Below are 20,289 nucleotides of genomic sequence, written 5' to 3'. Positions count from 1 at the left end.
AATATAGAGTACAGTGACAAAAATACGATTGCTAAAAAAATCAATTTTTTGTTAACATTGGCCCTAATCTTGCCTCAAAAATTAAGTCTCCTAATAACTCATTCAAATCATACCTAAGTGATACCCAGAGCGAACTAAAAAACAAAGAACTAAACAACCAAGAACTTAATGTTGCTCTAAATTCCTTAAAATTAAATAAAACTCCAGGTATTAATAATATCTGTAGTAGGGTAGTGGCAAACGTCTTTACAACGATAAATAAACCTATATTTGAAATTTGTAAGTTTTCGATTAAAACAGGAGTTGTACCGGACAAGCTTAAAGTAGCTAAAGTAGTACCAATATTTAAAACAGGTGAAACATACTTAGTTAATAATTATAGACCTATCTCGGTACTCCCTACCTTTTCTAAGCTTCTCGAAAGAGTAATCTACAATAGATTGTATGAGTATTTAATCCAAAATAAAATTTTAAATAAAAAGCAATTTGGTTTCCAAAAACAATATTCAACTGATCACGCAATCCTAGATCTAGTTAACAATATATATGATTCTTTTGATAAAAAAAAGTTTGTTTTAGGCATCTTTATAGACCTGTCAAAAGCATTTGATTCTGTAAATCATAATATCTTACTTATAAAAATCTATGGTATAAAAAACATAACCCTTGACTGGTTCAAAAACTATCTAAGCAACAGACAACAATGCGTTTTTTCAGATAATTATAAACACTTAAAACTACTAAGAGTTGAGTGCGGTGTTCCCCCAAGGTGATGTAATTATGTTTAATATGACACAAACTTATTTTATTCCTCGAACTCAATCAAAAACCTTTATGAATGTATGAACAAAGAGCTTAAAAGATTAAATATATGGTTGAAACTAAATAAGTTATCACTTAATACAGAAAAAACAAAATTCCTACTGTTTCATTCCAAAAATCAAATAATAATATACCAACTATCTTTCCCTCACTAAAAATAGATAAGGTAAACATTGAAAGAACAGAAACAACTAAATTTCTTGGGATCCTTATTGACAAAAATATATCTTGGAAAGCTCATATAAGTACAATAAACATCAAAATTTCAAAAATATTGGGATACTCTACAAAGTTAAACCTTTGTTCTACATGTTATACTCTACAAAGTTAAACCAATGTTATACTCTATCTCTATGTTATACTCTATCTCTATGTTATACTCTATGTTATACTCTATCTAATACTATGTTATACTCTATCTAATGTTATAACTCTATCTAATGTTATAACTCTATCTAATGTTATAACTCTAATGTAAATATTAATGTAATGTAAATCTAATATAATATAAATATCTAATATAATGTAAATATCTAATGTAAAACTCTAATGTAAATAACTCTTATAAATCTAATGTTATAACTCTATCTAATGTTATAACTCTATTACTATGTTATACTCTATCTAATATCTATGTTATACTCTATCTAAATCTATGTTATACTCTCCTATGTTATACTCTACAAAGTTAAACCTATGTGACGGAAAAAAACACAAAAAACTAACAGTTCTATTTGTGTTAATAAGGTTTAATTCTAATAATGCATAAATCAAAAAAGTTATCAACAGAATCTTGCATTAATGACGATAAAGAAGTTTCAATAAGTATTGTTCGAGAAATATTCAAAGAAATGTTTCAAAAACAGCAAAACGACATTCTTAAACTTATCAGCGGAAACTTAACGACAGAATTGATGGCTTGAATGCAGAAATATTATCAATAAAAGAATCGTATAAAACTCTATTCAATGAAAACGAATCAAGGAAAGTAGAACTTGAAAATGTCAACGAAAGATTAAAAAAATATGAATGCGTTCAAAGAGATATTGAAGAGAGTCTTAATTTTTCCCAAGATATTCAAGAAAAGAAAGTTCATGACCTAGAGGAAAAAATTCACAACAAAACAGAAATTAGTCAAACAGAAAAAAATAAAATTCGACAATTAGAAGACAGGCAAAGAAGAAATAATCTACGACTTGATGGACTTAAAGTGAACGAATCGGAAAGCTGGGAGGAAACCGAATTAAAAGTCATCAAAGTATTTGAAAACAATCTCAACATAAAAGGAGTTACTATTGAACGGGCACACAGAACAGGAAAGATAAGTTTAAAAAATCCGAGAACTATTGTAATGAAGTTATTAAATTATAAAGATAAGAATAAAATATTGAAAAACGCGCACAAACTCAAAGGAACGAATATTTACATAAACGAGGATTATTCTTTCGATACAATGGTGATACGGAAAAAATTACTTGAAGAAATGAAAGTCAACAGGAACAACGGTATGTACTCGATTGTTATTTATGACAAACTAATAGTAAAAGAATTTCGAAAAAATCAGAATCATTTCAATTTATTATGTTTTTTGGTTTTTATACTTTTCTATTTATAATGGATAAAACTATAAATTTTTATCCAAACTCACAATTTAAATCTTTTCAAGTAAACAAAAATATACTTCTAGAGAGTCATTCAGATCCAGATATTAATTTTTATAATAGTAGCGATGAAATCAAAAAAATAAGTCCATTATATTACAACTTAAATACTTCAAATCCCGAAATAGATATAGATGCATTCTCAATCCTTCATTTAAATATTAGAAGCATTCAAAAAATTTTGAGAAGTTTAAACTTTTTTTACTCAGCACAAAAACGGAGTTTAAAGTTATTTGCCTTACAGAAACATGGTGTCACAATATTGAAATTGAAAACAATTCAAATTTTCAGTTAAAAATTATAAAGTAGTTCATCAACTTAGAAACTCTGAAAAACCAGGAGGAGGAGTATGCATCTTTATCCAAAACTCAATTATTTATAAACCGCGAAGTGATTATTGTACAGCAAGTAATGGTTGTGATTCATTGTCAATTGAAATATTTAGTAAAACTACCAAAAACGTAATTGTGCATGTTTTATACAGACCGCCTTCAGGTAATATGAAAATATTTGATAAACACATAAAAAGTTCATTTACAAATAAAGATGTTTGTAGTAAATGCGTTTACCTTGTGGGCGATTTGAATTTAAATGTACTAGAATATGACTCAAATAAAAACGTCAGAAATTTTCTTAATTTAGTATTTCAAAATGGATTTATTCCAACCATAAGTAAACCAACTAGAATTACCAAAAATAGTGCAACCTCAATTGATCAAATTATAACAAACAAATTTACAGACACAAAAGTTAAAACTGGAATATTTATATCTGATATATCGGATCATTTTCCAATTTTTATTGCAACTCAAAAAAATCTTTCAAAAAACTTGCAAAAAATAAAAATAACCAAGCGAATCATTAATGACGTTTCTATTGAACTTTTTAATCAATCTTTATCTTCTGAAAACTGGGAAAATATATTGCAAATAAAAAGTACTAACAAAGCCTATGAAAATTTTCTTCAAATATTTCAAAAACATTACAATAATGCATTTCCAGAGATAACAAAAATTATTAAATCTAAAATGTATTTGAACCCATGGATAACTACCCGAATACTAAAATCATCAAAAAAGAAACAACGTTTGTACTAAAAATTTCTTAAAAAAAAATCATTTGATAATGAATCCAATTATAAAAAATATAAAGGTATTTTTGAGCTAGCTATAAATCGTTCAAAAAAAATATATTATCAAATCAATTACTTAAATTCAAAGGCGACACTCAGAAAACCTGGAATATCATTAAAGAATTAATTGGTAAAAAAAAGTTATCAACTACTTGTCTTCCAAAAACAATAAATTTTAATGGCGTTGATATACTTAATGAATCAAAAATTGCAAAAACATTTAATAAAGTTTTTGTTAGTGTAGGATCAAATCTAGTCTTAAAACTAAAACTTGGTAAATTTAGCGTAGAGTCATATTTAACTGCTAACAATACAATAATGACCAACAATAAACTGACTAAAAATGAGTTATTAATTGCTTTTCAAACATTAAAACTAAGCAAAGGGTTAGGAGTTGATGAAATAAGCAGTATTGTTGTAATAAAATCTATGCATTATTTAATAACACCACTGTTGCATATTTTTAATCTTTCTTTAAAACAAGGAATATTTCCAGAAAGTTTTAAAACTGCAAGAGTTATTCCAGTTTTCAAATCGGGTGATCCTTCTAATGTCTCTAATTATAGACCTATCTCCATTCTTCCTTGCTTCTCTAAAATACTGGAACGAATAATGTATAATAGACTATTGTCTTTTCTAAAAACAAATAATATTTTATACAACAAACAATTTGGGTTCAAAAAAGGTCATTCAACTGATCATGCTATTCTTAAACTTGTTCATGATATTTTTCGAGCCTTTGATAAAAAAGAGTATACATTAGGTATTTTTATAGACCTTAGCAAAGCCTTCGACACTGTTGACCACCATATCTTAGTAAAAAAACTAGTAAATTACGGAGTTAAGAATGCAAATATAGTTTGGTTTAAAAGCTACTTGTCTAATAGAAAGCAGTATGTTTCTTATGATGGTGGTAAAACTGACAATAGGACAATCACTTGTGGAGTTCCTCAAGGATCCATTTTAGGACCGCTTTTGTTTTTAATTTACATTAACGACTTAAGCAGAGCTTCGATTATTTTAGACTCTGTTTTGTTTGCTGACGATACCAATTTATTTTATTCCCATAGTAACATAAAAACTCTATTTAAAACAGTCAACGAAGAACTGTTAAAAGTAACTGAATGGTTTAATACAAATAAATTGTCATTAAACTTAACCAAAACTAAGTATATTTTTTTTCATCGCTTTTATCAAATTATTTCTAAAGCTCCCAAATATTAGCATCGGGAATCAATTTATAAAAAGAGAACACTCAATGAAGTTTCTAGGTGTTCTTCTTGACGAAAATATCACCAGGACAAACCACTTAAAATTAATCGAAAATAAAATTTCTAAAAATATTGGCATACTTTATAAGGTAAAACCTTATCTAAATCAAACTTGCTTAAAACATATCTACTTCTCTTTTATTCATTGTTATCTCAATTATGCTAACATTGCTTGGTGCAGCACCAATAAAAAAAAACTAAACAAACTATTGAACAAATAAAAACATGCCATAAGATTAATATCCAACGCAGACCGTCTCTCTCATTTACAACCACTATTTATTAATCTAAAAATCTTAAATGTTTACCAAATAAATATATATCATTATTTAATTTTTATGTATAAAATCAATAACGATACGATGCCAAATATTTTTAAAACGCTATTTAAAAAAATACAGCACAAATACCTTACTAGACATGCAAACAATAATTATGTTCAAGCTAAAAATCACTTTGAAGCTACTAAGTTTTCCATCACAACTAGAGGCCCACAACTATGGAGTAAAGTAATTAGAAATGACATCAAAACGCTTGCAAACATAAATATTTTTAAATCAATAATTAAGAAATAATTTTAATTAATCAAAACATGAAGGACTTCTAGAGCTATATTTATTTGTTGGTCTTTAAAATATTGTATAGTATATTTTCATTTTATTTGCAAAGGTAACTTAAAAACTTAGTTCACTAAAAAACTTATTTTTTATTTTTTATTTTCTTTTTATGAAAAACTAAAGGTCTTGCTATCGAAGTTTAAATTCTTTTCATTATATTTCCTAATTAAGAATTCTTAATCGCAATAACTAAAAACATTTATATATAGTTTCAAATATCATTTTTGTTTGTTTGTTTCTTTTTCATTTTTGCTTTGTGTTCAATTATATTTGAAAATAAGTTTTCGAATTTATTATCTCTATTTTCTTGTCTTTTTTTTGTTTTTTTGTTTGTTTGTTTGTTTTTTGTTTTTGTTTTTGTTTTTTTGTTGTTGTTTTTTTTTAAAAAAAAAAAAAAAAAAAAAATCTTTTTTTTTCTTTTTATATTTGATAACTTTTTTAATGACAAGATTTGACAGCTATATTATTTACGGATTATTGGGAGCTTGGCGATAAGACTATTTTGTCTTCTTCTTGCCCCCGCCATGTGTATATTTTACCAATACGAGAGTTGTAATTATTTTAAACGGCAAACTTATAACTTTAAAAAAAAAAAAAATGTTATCCCAACATAATCTTAAATCGCTTTATTTTTCTTACATCCAAAGTTATCTTACATAAGCTAATATTAGATGGGCAAGTACACACAAATCCAAATCGAGTACTATTTATATAAGTCAAAAACATGCATCAAGATTAGTTTATAATAAAGATAAACTCAACCATGCTGAACCCTTAATAAAAACCGCGAATGCACTAAATGTTTACCAAATGAACAATCGTGCTTAAATACAAACTTGGACTAGTCCCATCGCATTTTTTTAGATAACTCCTTTCAAGTTAATTCTAATAGATATATAACAAGAGCAACAGGCAACTTCACACTGCCTAAAAGAACAACAAAGTTCTCACGGTTTTCTATTTCCTACCGGGGTCCGTACCTATATAACAAAATAATATCATAAAATATAGAACTTAAAGTTGAAATAACTCTTCCAACTTGAAAAACAAATTAGGACACCTCATACTTAATATCAAGATTATATTGACATGTACTAAACTTAACAACAAAGTTTATACTAAAATATTTATATGTATCACTGACTGCATACTGCTTAACCACATTTGACTATATATAAATATAAAATAGACTTTATTTAACCATTTAAAAAGGTACTCGATGATAAGTCTAATAATAATACTGATAGTTTTTATGACAAGAAACACTATTAGTTTACGTTATACATAGTTATACTTTTTAAATCACTTTTTATTATGATATGTTATACCTGGTAATATTATGTTATATTTTTTATTTTTTACGTTGCATTATATGAGCCCCTGAGATGCATAGAGGTATAAGTCGCTCATATCTAGTTTTGAGATACAGAGGGATTTAGTAGACATCATATCATAAATCATCAAACTGTTTTAGAGGAAGTAAATAAAATAAGCATCATTATCGATATCATTAGACTTATACCACTCTGCCATGTAATAGAATAAACAAAATGCTAACCATTGGTGGCAATAACTAAAATATTGAAAAAAGTGACTTATACCACTATGCATCTCATGGGCTCATATTATGTCATGTAATTGCAACGTAACGATGTGAAAATTTATTGAAGTTGTAAAAAAAAAAAAAAAAGAAATTTTGTTTAGTACACACAGCTGTCATTTTCGCTCATTCTTTTTAAAAAAAACACGCAAGAACAAACTTTTAAATATAATTTAGCGGGTAAAATATAATTTTTGAAAGGTTCATTTTTTACATATCTTTTTTCATAAAAACTAAATAACTACCTTTCACCAATAACAAATGATTTTTATAAACAATATTTCGTTGTGTGCTCAATATCGTTGTTTATAACAACACAAAATTCTATTTTTCAATAACAGGTGTTTAACTTGAGATATATAGGTAATTATAAAATTCATAAAGTTTTTTCTTAAACGAAAAATTGCTCCATGATTTTCTTTACGTTATTAAGAAATAACAAGTTTTCCATATAATGATTTTCTTTTAAGAAAAAATTCCCTTACTGTGTACCTTTCTTTTAAGAAAAAATTCCCTTACTGGAATAATTACGGCGAAACCCCGTTTTGGTTATCCTGTGTTCGAGTTGACGGTATTAAAAAAACGGTAGTAAAAAAAACTTTAATTTTAGCGTTTTTTTGTCTCGATAATGTTCTGCTATTTTGAATAAGGTTTGAAATAATAAAAACTGGAGCATAATACAGACCTAAAATGGCTTTCAGGGGCTTCAAAAAAGCAGTCAATGATGCAAATTTCTCAGTAAATATCTCTTCTAACGGTACAAGATCGATCGAAAGACGTTTAAGCGAAGGTGGATTTGAAAATCGACGTTATCATACAGATGGGTTTGAAAATAAAGCTAATACATCAAGTTATCGTGGGTCTGGTTCAGGTAAAAATTACATGTATTAGTATAATACATACATAAAGTTGCAGCAAAAATTTATATATAAATCAAATAAAGAATATAATGCTTACTATATTTATCATTTTTATTGTCTGTTTCGTAAGCATCTATTTCCCTAATTTTTACATCAATTAAAGTCATATATATATATATATATATATATATATATATATATATATATATATATATATATATATATATATATATATATATATATAGATATATATATATATATAAATATATATATATATATAAATATATATATATATATATACATATATATATATATATATATATATATATATAAAAATATATATATATATATATATATTTAAATATATATGTATGTATATATAATATGTAAGTTACTTACTGAAAAGTTTGATTTTAGGAAATAATGGTGGTCGTTGGAAAAGAGGAGGTGGTTTTAATAATAGAAATAGTGGTGGCAGAGGATGTGGAAAAGGAAATTTTAAACCAAAGCATAGATTTGTCGATGATGATGATGATGGGGATGCAAGAATGAGAGATGAGGAGCATTTACATCGCAGTAATTATGGTGGTAGTGGATTTGGAAACAAAGAAAGAGATAGAGATGAAAGTGATTGGTTTAAAGTTGTGGTGCCAGAAGGCAAAAAACATAATCGAGACTGGTTGCTAAATAAAATCAAGCAAATAGCAAAGGTTTCCTTTGAAGAAGTTGACTACCATACTTTTAAAGATAATATTGTTTTTTTTCTTAAAGGCCAAATGATTGCAGATGCTGTTCAAAGTGCAAGTAACATTGTCACTACTAAAGATGGGTCAAAATTGTTTTTTACTGTACGGCCTAGTAGACCTCCTAATAATAATATAAATAAAGACGAAAAGAAGTCTTCTAGTAATACTTCTGTTGAAACTTCACCTGAAAAATTAGAAGTCTTAAAAACCTTTCTTGGTAATCGTTATGATGTTAAACTAGTCAAGTTAGATTTGTCTAATATTTCAAGCGAGAAAATCCTTTTTGAAAATCGAATAGAAGGCCATGCTGGAAATTTTAAATTTATGAACACTATATTTACAATTATAAATTCTATATGCCCTCAATTAAAATCTTTGGATTTGTCACATAATGGTATTACTAGATTAAACACTCTTGAATTTTTAGCAGATAAGTGTCCAGAATTAGAGGAGTTAAATTTGTCAAGAAATCAAATTCGCTTTTCAGGGGAATTAACAAAAATTGCTTCAAACAAAAAGTTAAAAAGGTTGTTTTTAAATGATAATCCATTTTCAGATAATTACAAGTCAGACAATGTTGCCTATATAGCAGAGATTCGCAGTAAACTACCTGATATTGAAGAGTTAGATGGCGTTGTTCTACCAAAAGCTATTAAATGTGACTTGCTCTCAGAATCTATTATTCCAGAATCAAAACCAGCTTATGCTGAAAACCAAGATGCATTAAAATTGATTGCAACATTTTTAGAAAATTATTATAAGATATATGATTCTAGCGATGCAAGTTATCGCCAACATTTATTAGGAGCATATCATAATGATGCGGTGTTTTCTATGTCTTTGAATACAGGAATATCTTCAAGTAGCAAAAGTCATTCATTGAATGATTATGTCAAAATAAGTAGAAACTTGCGACGAATACGTGAACGAAATATAAGACATCAGCTTATTAAACAATCAAAACTTGCTGTTGTTGCTTTTTTAACTGAACTGCCAACAACAACACACAAATTAGATTCTTTTGTTGTTGATATACCTGTTGTGACACCATCATGTCTTGTATTCACTATTCATGGAGTTTTTTTGGAAAAGAAGTTGAATATTTTAAGAGGTTTTTCTAGAGTTTTCGTTAGTGTGCCTGAAACAAATTCCCAGTTTTTAATTATAAATGATGAACTTCACATTAGAAATATCACTGATGCACAACTAGCTAAGTTCGAAATAAAACCAATTGAGGCAAAAGAGCAAGAATTGTTAAATGAGACAAAACAACAAGAACTAGTAAAACAGTTTTCTTTGCACTCTAAAATGAACTTGAAATGGTCTTTTGATTGTTTAGCATCAAATGGATGGAATTTTGAGCAAGCTGGTATAAAGTTTACTGAACTAAATAATTTGGGAAAAATTCCACCAGAAGCATTTGTTATATAATTTTTATTAAATTAAATTATATTTCTGACTGTAAACTTTTTTGTTTGAATTGGTATTAATAGTTGAGAATTTTTGTTTGTTTGTTTTTCGTAATATAATGTACATGTTTACTGCCACCTTAAATTATAGACTATATAAACCCTTAATATATAAATTCAAGTTCTTTTATATCTTACATGGATTTTAAATGCCTAAGAATTATTTAGTACTTCTACTTAAGCAAGTTTGTAATTTTTTTAAACATATATGGCATTGTATGGTTATTCGATTTTTTATTTAATTTAAGTATTACACAAATTGATTAACTATACTACATGCCTGAAAATATATTTATGGAAACATTCAGGATAATAAGTTTATTTATATAAAATCAGTATAATAATTTTAAAAAATCTAAAAAGTATGGATTAAAATTTAGCAGTATGTAAAAAAATTTCAAACAGCTTTTTTCATTATTATAGTTATTATTATTTTTTTACTTGATCTAGAAAACTGTCTGGGTTAAAACCAGTGTTTTAAAACATGCATGTTGCAAATACTCAAGCTTTTAAATACTGGCTTCTAACACTTCAGTTGCAGTTGCTTTATCATCGCCAGTTGCATTTAAAATGCTAAAGTGCAAATTAGCGTTAATCTAATTATTTAACAAATTTGTACATTAAAATATGTTCTTTTAAAAACTTTTAGTTGTAATAATAATGTCAACAGACAAAGAAACCAAAATAGAAATATGCTGTTTGCTTGAGAATTCAGAACGTTGTAAGCGTGTATCAGGGAATGCTAGCTTCAACTTTCGTGTTCAAAAACTTGTGGAACAAAGAAAGCTAAAGTTTTCACTTGACCAAAATGTGAGTTGTTTTTTTATAATTTGTTTTATATATTTAAGTTTGTGTATAAGATTTTATTTCAATTATTCCAGGCAAGACATAGATATATATGCGATTTTCACAAAAACATTATAAAGAAAGCAAGAAATAAAAGAAAAAGAAAAGATTCAGATGAAGAAAATGAAAGCCCGGAGGTTTGTAAGCAGTTTATTGCAAATATCACACAGTTTGTTACAAATACACAGTTTAATGAGTTTAATGAGTATAAACATTTAATAATTTAATTTAGTTTTTTTTTTTTTTCACATTATTGTTAAAGTAAAAAGATTTTATTTCTTAGTCTTATGTAGGAAACTTTTTTTTTGGTATCAAAGTTTTTTTGATTTATGTTGAAAAGTCAGCTTATGTTGGAATTTAAGATGCATTGATATTGATTGCCACATTTTTAGAATATGATTATTAGGCATATAATTTTCTTAATTCAAATATTGCCAAGATTTATTTGCAACATGATAATTTTTGTAATGTTTTTTATGTCATCATGTACAAAAATATTTTCAAATAATAAGTTATTTATTGAATCAAAATCATTAGAAATTTAAGACAAATGTGTAAACAAAATACAAATATTAGGTTGCTAATAAATCAAAACTTGTCATTCTCGCTTTTTTAATTTATTTTTTAAAAGGTTTTTCTTATGTTTTTATTAGTGTTTCTAAAATAAAATTCCAAATTATTAATGTCAAACTTTATTTTGGAAATATTACGCATGCACAAAGTTTGCTATAAAACTAAAAGCAAAAGAGCAAGAATAGATACAAAAACTAACAAGTTGTTTTCTTAAATTTTCTAGTTCTTGTTGAGTTTTCTTTATGCTCTAAAAATCTATAAATCTATTAGTTGTTTTTATTTCTTTCTGGTTTCAGTGTTATTTGGTGTCTACATCAGCAAAGACTTGAAGGATAGGCAGAATAATTCTGCTGACTAGTCTAAACCCCTAATTTTATCTATTAGGCTGGTGTAGATGTAAACCTGTGTTAGATTGTTTTCTGCCTAGGTTGGTGATTGCTGGATTTTCTTGACTCTAGTCATAGATTTTTGCTTGTGCCTCCTTGATAGTGGCTATGTAACTCTTCTTATTATCTCCTAATGAGAGTACAAGTCTCTGAAACTCAGTTTAATGGTTCTGAGGCTGGCTGGTAGTAAGGTTTCCCGAATTTAAAGAGATGCAAGCTTTGCATCCTAGCTAGATGCAACCTTAGCATTCCCAAATTCAAAGAGACACAACCTTAGCATCTGCTTTATCCTGTTCGCCACTTTCTTACTCAGGATTCTATTCTTTATCTCTATAAATTTCAAATCCGTCTTTGTTGGAATACTGTTGCCATATCTGAGGCGGATCTTCGAGTGATGCCCTTTCTCTTTAGACAAAGTGCAAAAATGCATTGTAAACATAGTTGGACCGGCTCTTGCGGCCAACCTCCAACCATTATCACCTCGTTGTAATGTTGCTTCTCTTTCTTTTTTCTATAAATACTATAATGGACTCTGCTCTAAAGAGCTTGTGTCTCTTGTACCATCTACTAAAACTCATTCTCGTTTTACTCATCATTCAATTTAGTCTTATCTTTTTACTGTTCCTAAGTGCTCCAAAAGTTCTTATTTGTGAAGTTTTTTTCCTCAAACATCAGTCCTTTGGAATTCACTTCCTTCCTCTTGTTTTCTTGATTAATATAATTTGCAATCTTTTAAGTTGTCTGTTAGTTGTTATCTTGCTCTATAAACTTTATCTTTTCTCTTCAGTAACTTCCAACTCTAATATTGGTTGCTCGCAGCCTTGTTGGAAGTGAAGATGTTAAAAAAAAAACTTATGTGGTAGCTCTCAGAGTGGCTGGTTTTATCAACAGCTGTAAAATATCAGAGTAATAACAGTGCTATGTTGCACATGATGATGTCCCTGTTAATGCTTTAGGTGCACATTGTCGAGGCCATATAAGGAGCCCTAAGTTACAACTTTGGATTAATTAATGAGACTGAAGCAACTGCATAGCTCATTGTTTAGAATTTTGGCATGATTTATTACAGATAAATCATACCAAAAGTAACCCAAAATATTAAACATAAAAAAACCATTCCCACCACTTAACTGTGTTAATATATCTTTTACAAATATTCATGGTCTGCGAAGCAACCTATCAATTGTATCTTCTTGCAAAATTTACTTTTAAAAGACTTGCTTGCTTTTAGTGAGACTAATTTAAATTCCGCTATTCCTTCTTCAGATCTCAGTGTTGATGTGTACTATCCTTTAATTTGCAAACACTCCAATAGTCACATGTTAGGTTTGGGGAATACATATGTATCAATTCACCTATTTGTCATGAAATCAGGTTTGAATCGTTTGACCATTCTTTTATTTACTTCTGCTTGGCATCTCTTTACTCTATTACTTTTCTCTTTATTTCTTATCATTCTACTTCTTCCCAAGACTGCACTTTTTTAGATGTAATTTCTGATCAAATTGATCATGCCTTTTCTCTTTACTCTTTGCCAATATTGTTGTTATTGGCGACTAATGATCATCATATTGAATGCCTTGGCTCTAATGCCACTGAGCCTGCTGTTACTAAACCCTATAACCTCTACATTTCTTAATCTCTTATTCAGGTAGTTAAATTTGTGACTCCTTTACCTGACAACTCTAAACATTTACCTTCACTAGTAAACGACTTGGGTTGATATTTTACCGGGGCTGGGTATGATAAAATATAGCCGTGGCTGCATAAACATTTATACATCTTAAAGTATTTTTTTTAATTCAAAATTCATGTTATCTGTATATATATGCATATATAAACATTATTATGATTAACATGATAATCATAATCATCATTATCTTCTCTTTCGACAAATACTACACCATATATGCCAGCATTAAATAAATAGCAAACATATATGTTTATATCCATAATATGTATGCATAAAGTGCATCTCAGAAGCTTTTGTTCCTTTATAAAAATCTTTACTTTTTGATTGCTTAGAACAAGCAGCTGATTTCTCTTCTGTAACAGCCTAAGGCTTGCTATGACTTATGGGTTTAAATTCTGGACTTAAAATCTGCAATTTTTGTTAGCCAACAAAACTTATTTATTAACTGCAAAAAAATATTGCAATAATGTTGGTATTCCTATATTGATGAATAACAACCCTCTTACTCTCAGACAAAGTCTAAAAACACATTGTAAATGTAATGCGGTTGTGGTGTAGTGGTAGAGCGCTTATGTCATAAGCGAGAGGTACCAAGTTTGATCCCTGCCACGTCCTTGGTAGTACTGTGCTCAACTTGTTTCTCTGCGCAGCAGCCTTGGTTGTCAAGGTTCTTGTTTCGAAGTTATATAGTTAAGAGAGGGTTACAACCCTCACAACTATATAACTCCGAAACATGAATCTCTCCTAACTATATAACTCTCTCAAATATATAATTAAGTAGCCTCCTTGTCTGTAGTGGCATTTTCAGCCTTGGCGAGGTGAATTAACATATAAAATAATAATAATAATAATAAATTAGAACTGCTTTATCTGCCAAGCTTGAACTACTCTCCCATTGTTTTAAAGTTGCATTTCTTTCTTTTTTTTACAAATACAATCATGGTCAATGCTCAAACAAACTATCATCTCAATTACGATAAACCAAAACTCATTCTTGCTTGTTTCTTATTCAACAAGTTGCATCCTTTTACTCTATTTGTCTCTTTATGCTATAAAAACTTTTATTAATCCAGTTTTTTTCCTTGCACATCAAAAAAACCTTGTAACTATTAGCCATCTTCATGTTTTTCTTTTATATACAACCTTTAACTTTTCAAGTCTTCAGTTTTACTTATTTTTTTTACTTATTGTTATCTTAAATGTGAAAATATTGCTTGTATAACAAACAAATACATGCAATTAGAATAATATTTAATTTATATCATCTATCACCACTAGTGTTTAATAATCTGAAAAATATATATTAAATATCTATGGACTCCTAGTTTTTGAACTTTACTAAATAATAATGAAAAAAAACTTTACTTAATAACTCTTTTTTAGAAATGTTTTTCTGCAAAATTTAAAATAATCTAAAACTGTAACTATATTCAAGTCATCAAATTTTTTATTATCATTAGCAGCCCTCAAGAAATGGTTAATAATTACATTATAAGCTTGCAATAATAAATCAATTCAAACTGAAGCTAAAAGGAAAAAGTTTTAACTAAAACAAAAAGGACTATTAATATTGCATTATAAATATTATGATACTTCAATTAGTAATGTGCCATCGGCAAATGCCGATTATGGCTAATAATAGGTTTAACAGGTTTGCATACAACTTGTTGAGTTTTAAAACCTCCAGGTTCTACAAGTACCTCATTGAAAAAAGTAGCAACAAAACATTTCTTTCTGCCTGGCATAGTTTTTGCTAGGTTGTTAGTTTATTTATATATATTAATTTATAGTGATGTGCCATTGGCTAATGCCGATTGTGGCTAATAATAGGTTTAATGTATTTATTTAAGGGTATTATGATAATATTAAGGATTTAAATTACATATTTAACATGTACCTATTCATCAGAAGTGATTCGACCTACTTAGCCTATGCTATTGGTAACTAGTGACTTATTAATCAGCTTGACCATTGGCCGATCAATCGGCTGATGGTTTCGGTTGATTAATCGGCATTGGCTAATAAGCCAAACCAAACTGGTGCATAGGCACACCTTACATATGCAAATTGCATACCTAATATTAAGATATTACCTTTATATATATACATTAAACCCTATCATTAGCCTCAATCAGCCTTTGCCGATGGCGCATCACAAACTTCATTATTACTATTATTTCTAGAGCTTCATTTTAAGTTCTGATATATGCAAAATGATAGCATAACAAATCTTTACATTTTTTATGTACAAAGTCAATAAAATAAACCTTAATACTTTTAACTACCTCTCCATAAAATTTTAGATATGTATTTAAATCAGAGGTCATGGAGGAGGACAGCTGATTTTCAAAGTTAAGTATTTCAAAGTTACCTATTAAAAAGAGTAACCAGGGACTGCTAAGGTACTGGGACGCACAACTTTGATCTTATGAAATTTTCACTTGAGATCCAAAAGTTTAATACAATTAAAAATAATTTGTTGAAGTACATATGAACATGACTTAAAAACTGATTTTAAACGTTTTGATACTTATATTATTAATGATTTTTTAGAATTATTTTTTGTTTCTCATTAAATACCTTAAAACTCATTAAGCTTATGTCAGTTTATAGAAACAAAAATGTTTTATAAAATTTTCTTATAAAAACTTTAGTAACTTTAAACTTTAAAGCCATATAAATAATAATTTAAATTATTTAATTAATTATTTAAATAAAAATATTTTGAATTTACACAACAAAAAAATAGAAAAAAATTTTTGTTTAATCAACTCTATGTTTTCATGTAACAAAAAAAAAATCATGTATCGTTTTTTATAAACCATATAATTGTATATGGTTTATAAAATCAATAAAACTTCTGTATTAAAATAATGTTAACAATTTAAAAAAATCATTTATTGCTGCAGAAAAAGATTTTTAAAATTATTTTATGAAGCAAAAATATTTATAAATATACATCAGCTCAATATCAACAAAAAATATGTTTACAAACTTTAAAAGATTCAAAACCTTTTTTATCTGCAATTCGATTGACAGTCACCAACTTTGACCGTCAATTTATAATTCTTCTGCTGTAATAAATCTTTATTCTTAAAAGTTGTATAAGCAGTATATATAAAAGAATAATTTATATTAATGTTTTTTGTAAAGGTTGAACTCAGCCAACTTCAAATTGCTACGTTAAGACGTTATAAAAGATATTATCGAATCCCGACTCGACCTGGTATGAGCAAATCTCAGCTTATTGAGGTATTGAAACAATTTTTATTTTATTTTATTTTAACAACAAGGCTGCAAGCAAGCACTATTTAAGTTCAGAGTTACCAGAAAACAAAGAAGATTATAAAAGGAATACCAAACCTCTAAGACATGTTGTGTTTTTATTAAAGAGAACTATAAAGAAAAACGCTTGGCCTAATTTTTTTTTGATTAAAAGAAAAACTAACTTTTTTGTTTTAGTCAAAGCTCGCCTTCTTCGTTTTTTTGTAGGCCAAATAGTCTCCATAATATACTCCGCAATCTACAGACTTGATAATTTATTCAAGCGCATTTTATTCCTTAGAGTTTTAGTACATGTCGTCGTTGATTTTTTTGTTTGTTTAAAATATCTTTATATGAGCATATTTAGGGTTAGCGTCTATGAGTTGAGCTTTATCAACTAATTGTTCATACTTATTGTTACATGTCTGTTTTTTTAACATTATTGGTTTGGGATAACATGAAGGTACAGCACATCCAGTAGCAGTTTTACACAGGTGTTTAAACATTCTTTCATGAGGTGTCTCCATTGTTTTAGTATTTATTAAGGATCTTAGAGAATAGAGAACATCAGAGAATACCTAAGCTTTAAAAGGTAACTTTATATATGAACTATTAACTAATATAACAATTGTTAGTTTAGTCAGAGCTGAACTGGAGGCTGCAAATTTCTGTAAATTAGTTCCATATTCAGGGTAGTCTAGTTAAATAAGTGAAGGATTGTATGAGTTCAAAGGTTGATCAACAACATTCATCCCTGCTGTTATAAGTTTAGAAAACTTATATAGCTTGGCAAATCAGCTAACTTTCCCACGTTTATAACAAATCAACTCGCTGGCAGGACAGACAACCTTGGTCTTTGATTTCCACAGTTCCAGTAAGTTAAAACAGATTTTGAGTTTGATTGCATTAAATTTTTCATTGTTTCAGCAACTGTAGAATCTGCTGTGTTATATTGATGGCACTTTCCTGCATTTTTCTGTGCGGACTCCAATGTTCTAGCTTTTAAAAACATATTGCACTGTTTTCTAGTAGTCACTGTCTGATGCCTTGCAATTTTATCCCAGTTATAAATGCATCTCTAATAAACATCAACACGATATTCAATTGCAGACACCTGTTTAAAGTATTTTGCTAAAACTTTAGAAGCTTTCAGATTCATCAAAACCTTCTCCTGGCTGTTGTTTACGTGTTACTAAAAGATGCATAAACCTCATTTGATGGTTTGATGTAAACTAATTGTAAAACTTGTGTAGCTGATTTATAATTTTGGCATTGATTATTATCTCATAAACATCAAAAACCACAAAATTTTTAGGATTTTCAGTTTATTAATGTCTTGAGGTTGAGGTTAGGACTCCATAATAAGTAAATTAAAAACACTTGCACTAACAATCACAACAATTATTATTCTTACAGGTTTTTCTGATCTAAAATAAATAAGGTAAATAATCAAATAACATCCCTCCCAACCCCCACCTTTTTTTTTTTTTAATATTTTAGCGTGAAAATTTTACGTTGATCAAATAAAAACATAGACCTAAAAATTAAAGAAAGGTACTTTGATTCAAATTTTACATAAATAAAATGTTAACATCTCAAATTTTATAATGTTAAATTTTACAACTTAACAATTTTTTAACATTTAAAGTTTTATAAAATTATCTCGTAAACTAATTATTAAAATAATAATACATGGTGTAATTAAAGGAGATTTATTTTTTCTAGTTTCTAAATATAAAAATTGAAACTAGAGATATGTTTATACAAAACATTAACGCAAAAGATGAATTGTTATTATTTTTTTTATTATTTTTCTTTCCTCATTCAAAATGCTCTTCAAACTTTGATAACTTTTTTTAACGACTTATTAATGATGTTTATGTAAAACTATGAATGCAGTAAATTTTTATGTAGAAATAAAAAGTTTTTTTTATTTTTATTTTTTCTAGTCAATCAGTAAACATTTTAAAGGGATTTCTGTTCCTGAAAAAGAAACAATTACCTATTTTATTTATATGGTTAAGACACAGAGAAGTAAATTTGATCAGCACCCAATAGATGCTGCTTAAGTAGTAAGTTATGACTTTTTGTTGTTGTTGTTTTTTTCGCTAACTTTTTCTTTTAGTTTTCAATTTATTTTTTTATTACTTAGAGTTTACTGTGCTTATACACTGTGCTTTCCAATTAATCCAAGGCATTGGAAAAGAACAAAAATGAGATATCCCATGATGCTTGTGTTTTTAAGCAAATACATTGTTAACATCACAGCATACGAGAAAATAATTAAGAATGAGATAGTGCAACTCAAATTTTAGAAATTTGGAAAAATGGAAGTTGTTTTTATTTTTATTCTATTGGAATATTTCTGTGTTGAAGTTTTTGCACGTTCATATAATTGCTTCTGTAATAAAAGTATAAAGCTTTCATGGATACCAAAATTGTTCAGTGGAAGTGTCGCTAATTCACTGTGCGTATAGAGACGATTTTTTATGAATTTATGCTTGCAATATTCGTAATGTCTGGTTGTCATAGATTCATGTCTGCAATAACAGTTATGTTATTGATCTTTTAAATATATGAATACTTTTTAAAATCAGGCTAAAAAAAACTTGTATAGAATTAAGTTAACAATGAAGTTTAATGAGACAAAATATCAACTTTTTTCATATTAGTAAAACATTAGTTTTTCATATTAGTAAAAAGCATATTTAAATTTTCATGAGACAAAAATAAATCGATGACATTTGCCAAGTTTATGGTTGTTAAGCTTTATTTATAAAAAAGCTTGATTTATAAAAATTATTTATGTATATTATAAAAAGGAGTATAGATCTTTGTGGAACACCGCACTTTATATTCATTAACACCTCAGATACGGGATCTTGAAACTGTAAACAATTAGTAAACAAACTGTTTACGGTTAGTAACTTTTGAACCAAAGAGTTGTGGTTCAAAATCTGTTTACGGTTAAGTAATGCCATAAAAAATTAGTTTTTTTCTTAATAGGATTTGATGATTGCTAGTATTAATTGTAATTGAAACAAATAAATTCTCCAAATGTAAAAAAAGAGCTGTTAACAGCTTTATATTGCGCATAAGTTTTTTCACCAAATAGATGTCTGTATATTTTATAAAATCAATTACAATATTTGCGTTAATTTCATCGTTTCTTTATTTCGTTATAATATTTGAAAGCAACTTTAAGTTCATTAATAGTTAACTAATCTAAAAGTAAAATTTAGGCCTTCTTAGTGTTTCACCTTAAATATTTTCGCATTTAATATAAAGATTATTATTGCATAGTTTTGTTGCAATATTAGTTTTCGAGTCACCTGTTGATAACATGCCA

General features: G+C 27.7%; 2 protein-coding genes across 2 annotated transcripts; both read left to right on the top strand.

Annotated features, from left to right (window-relative positions):
* Window positions 1–1,536: 1,536 nt before the first annotated feature.
* LOC100210590 (histone deacetylase complex subunit SAP30L) lies at window positions 1,537–19,591 on the top strand. The gene is made up of 6 exons (XM_065811175.1): window positions 1,537–1,569; window positions 10,828–10,988; window positions 11,060–11,161; window positions 16,830–16,928; window positions 18,890–19,012; window positions 19,093–19,591. The coding sequence occupies exons 2-5, from the start codon at window positions 10,839–10,841 to the stop codon at window positions 19,007–19,009; spliced, it is 471 nt and encodes a 156-aa protein (XP_065667247.1). The 5' UTR covers window positions 1,537–1,569; window positions 10,828–10,838; the 3' UTR covers window positions 19,010–19,012; window positions 19,093–19,591.
* Window positions 7,510–10,209, top strand: LOC100214173 (nuclear RNA export factor 1). The gene is made up of 2 exons (XM_065811174.1): window positions 7,510–7,974; window positions 8,381–10,209. Exons 1-2 carry the CDS (start codon window positions 7,794–7,796, stop codon window positions 10,138–10,140), a joined length of 1,941 nt encoding a protein of 646 aa, XP_065667246.1. The 5' UTR covers window positions 7,510–7,793; the 3' UTR covers window positions 10,141–10,209.
* Window positions 19,592–20,289: the final 698 nt, after the last annotated feature.

The sequence above is a fragment of the Hydra vulgaris genome, chromosome 12 (genome assembly GCF_038396675.1).
Source record: "Hydra vulgaris chromosome 12, alternate assembly HydraT2T_AEP".
Lineage (NCBI taxonomy): Eukaryota > Metazoa > Cnidaria > Hydrozoa > Anthoathecata > Hydridae > Hydra > Hydra vulgaris.
The sequence above is the reverse complement of the archived record's forward strand: the minus strand, read 5'-3'. Positions and strand labels throughout refer to the sequence as shown.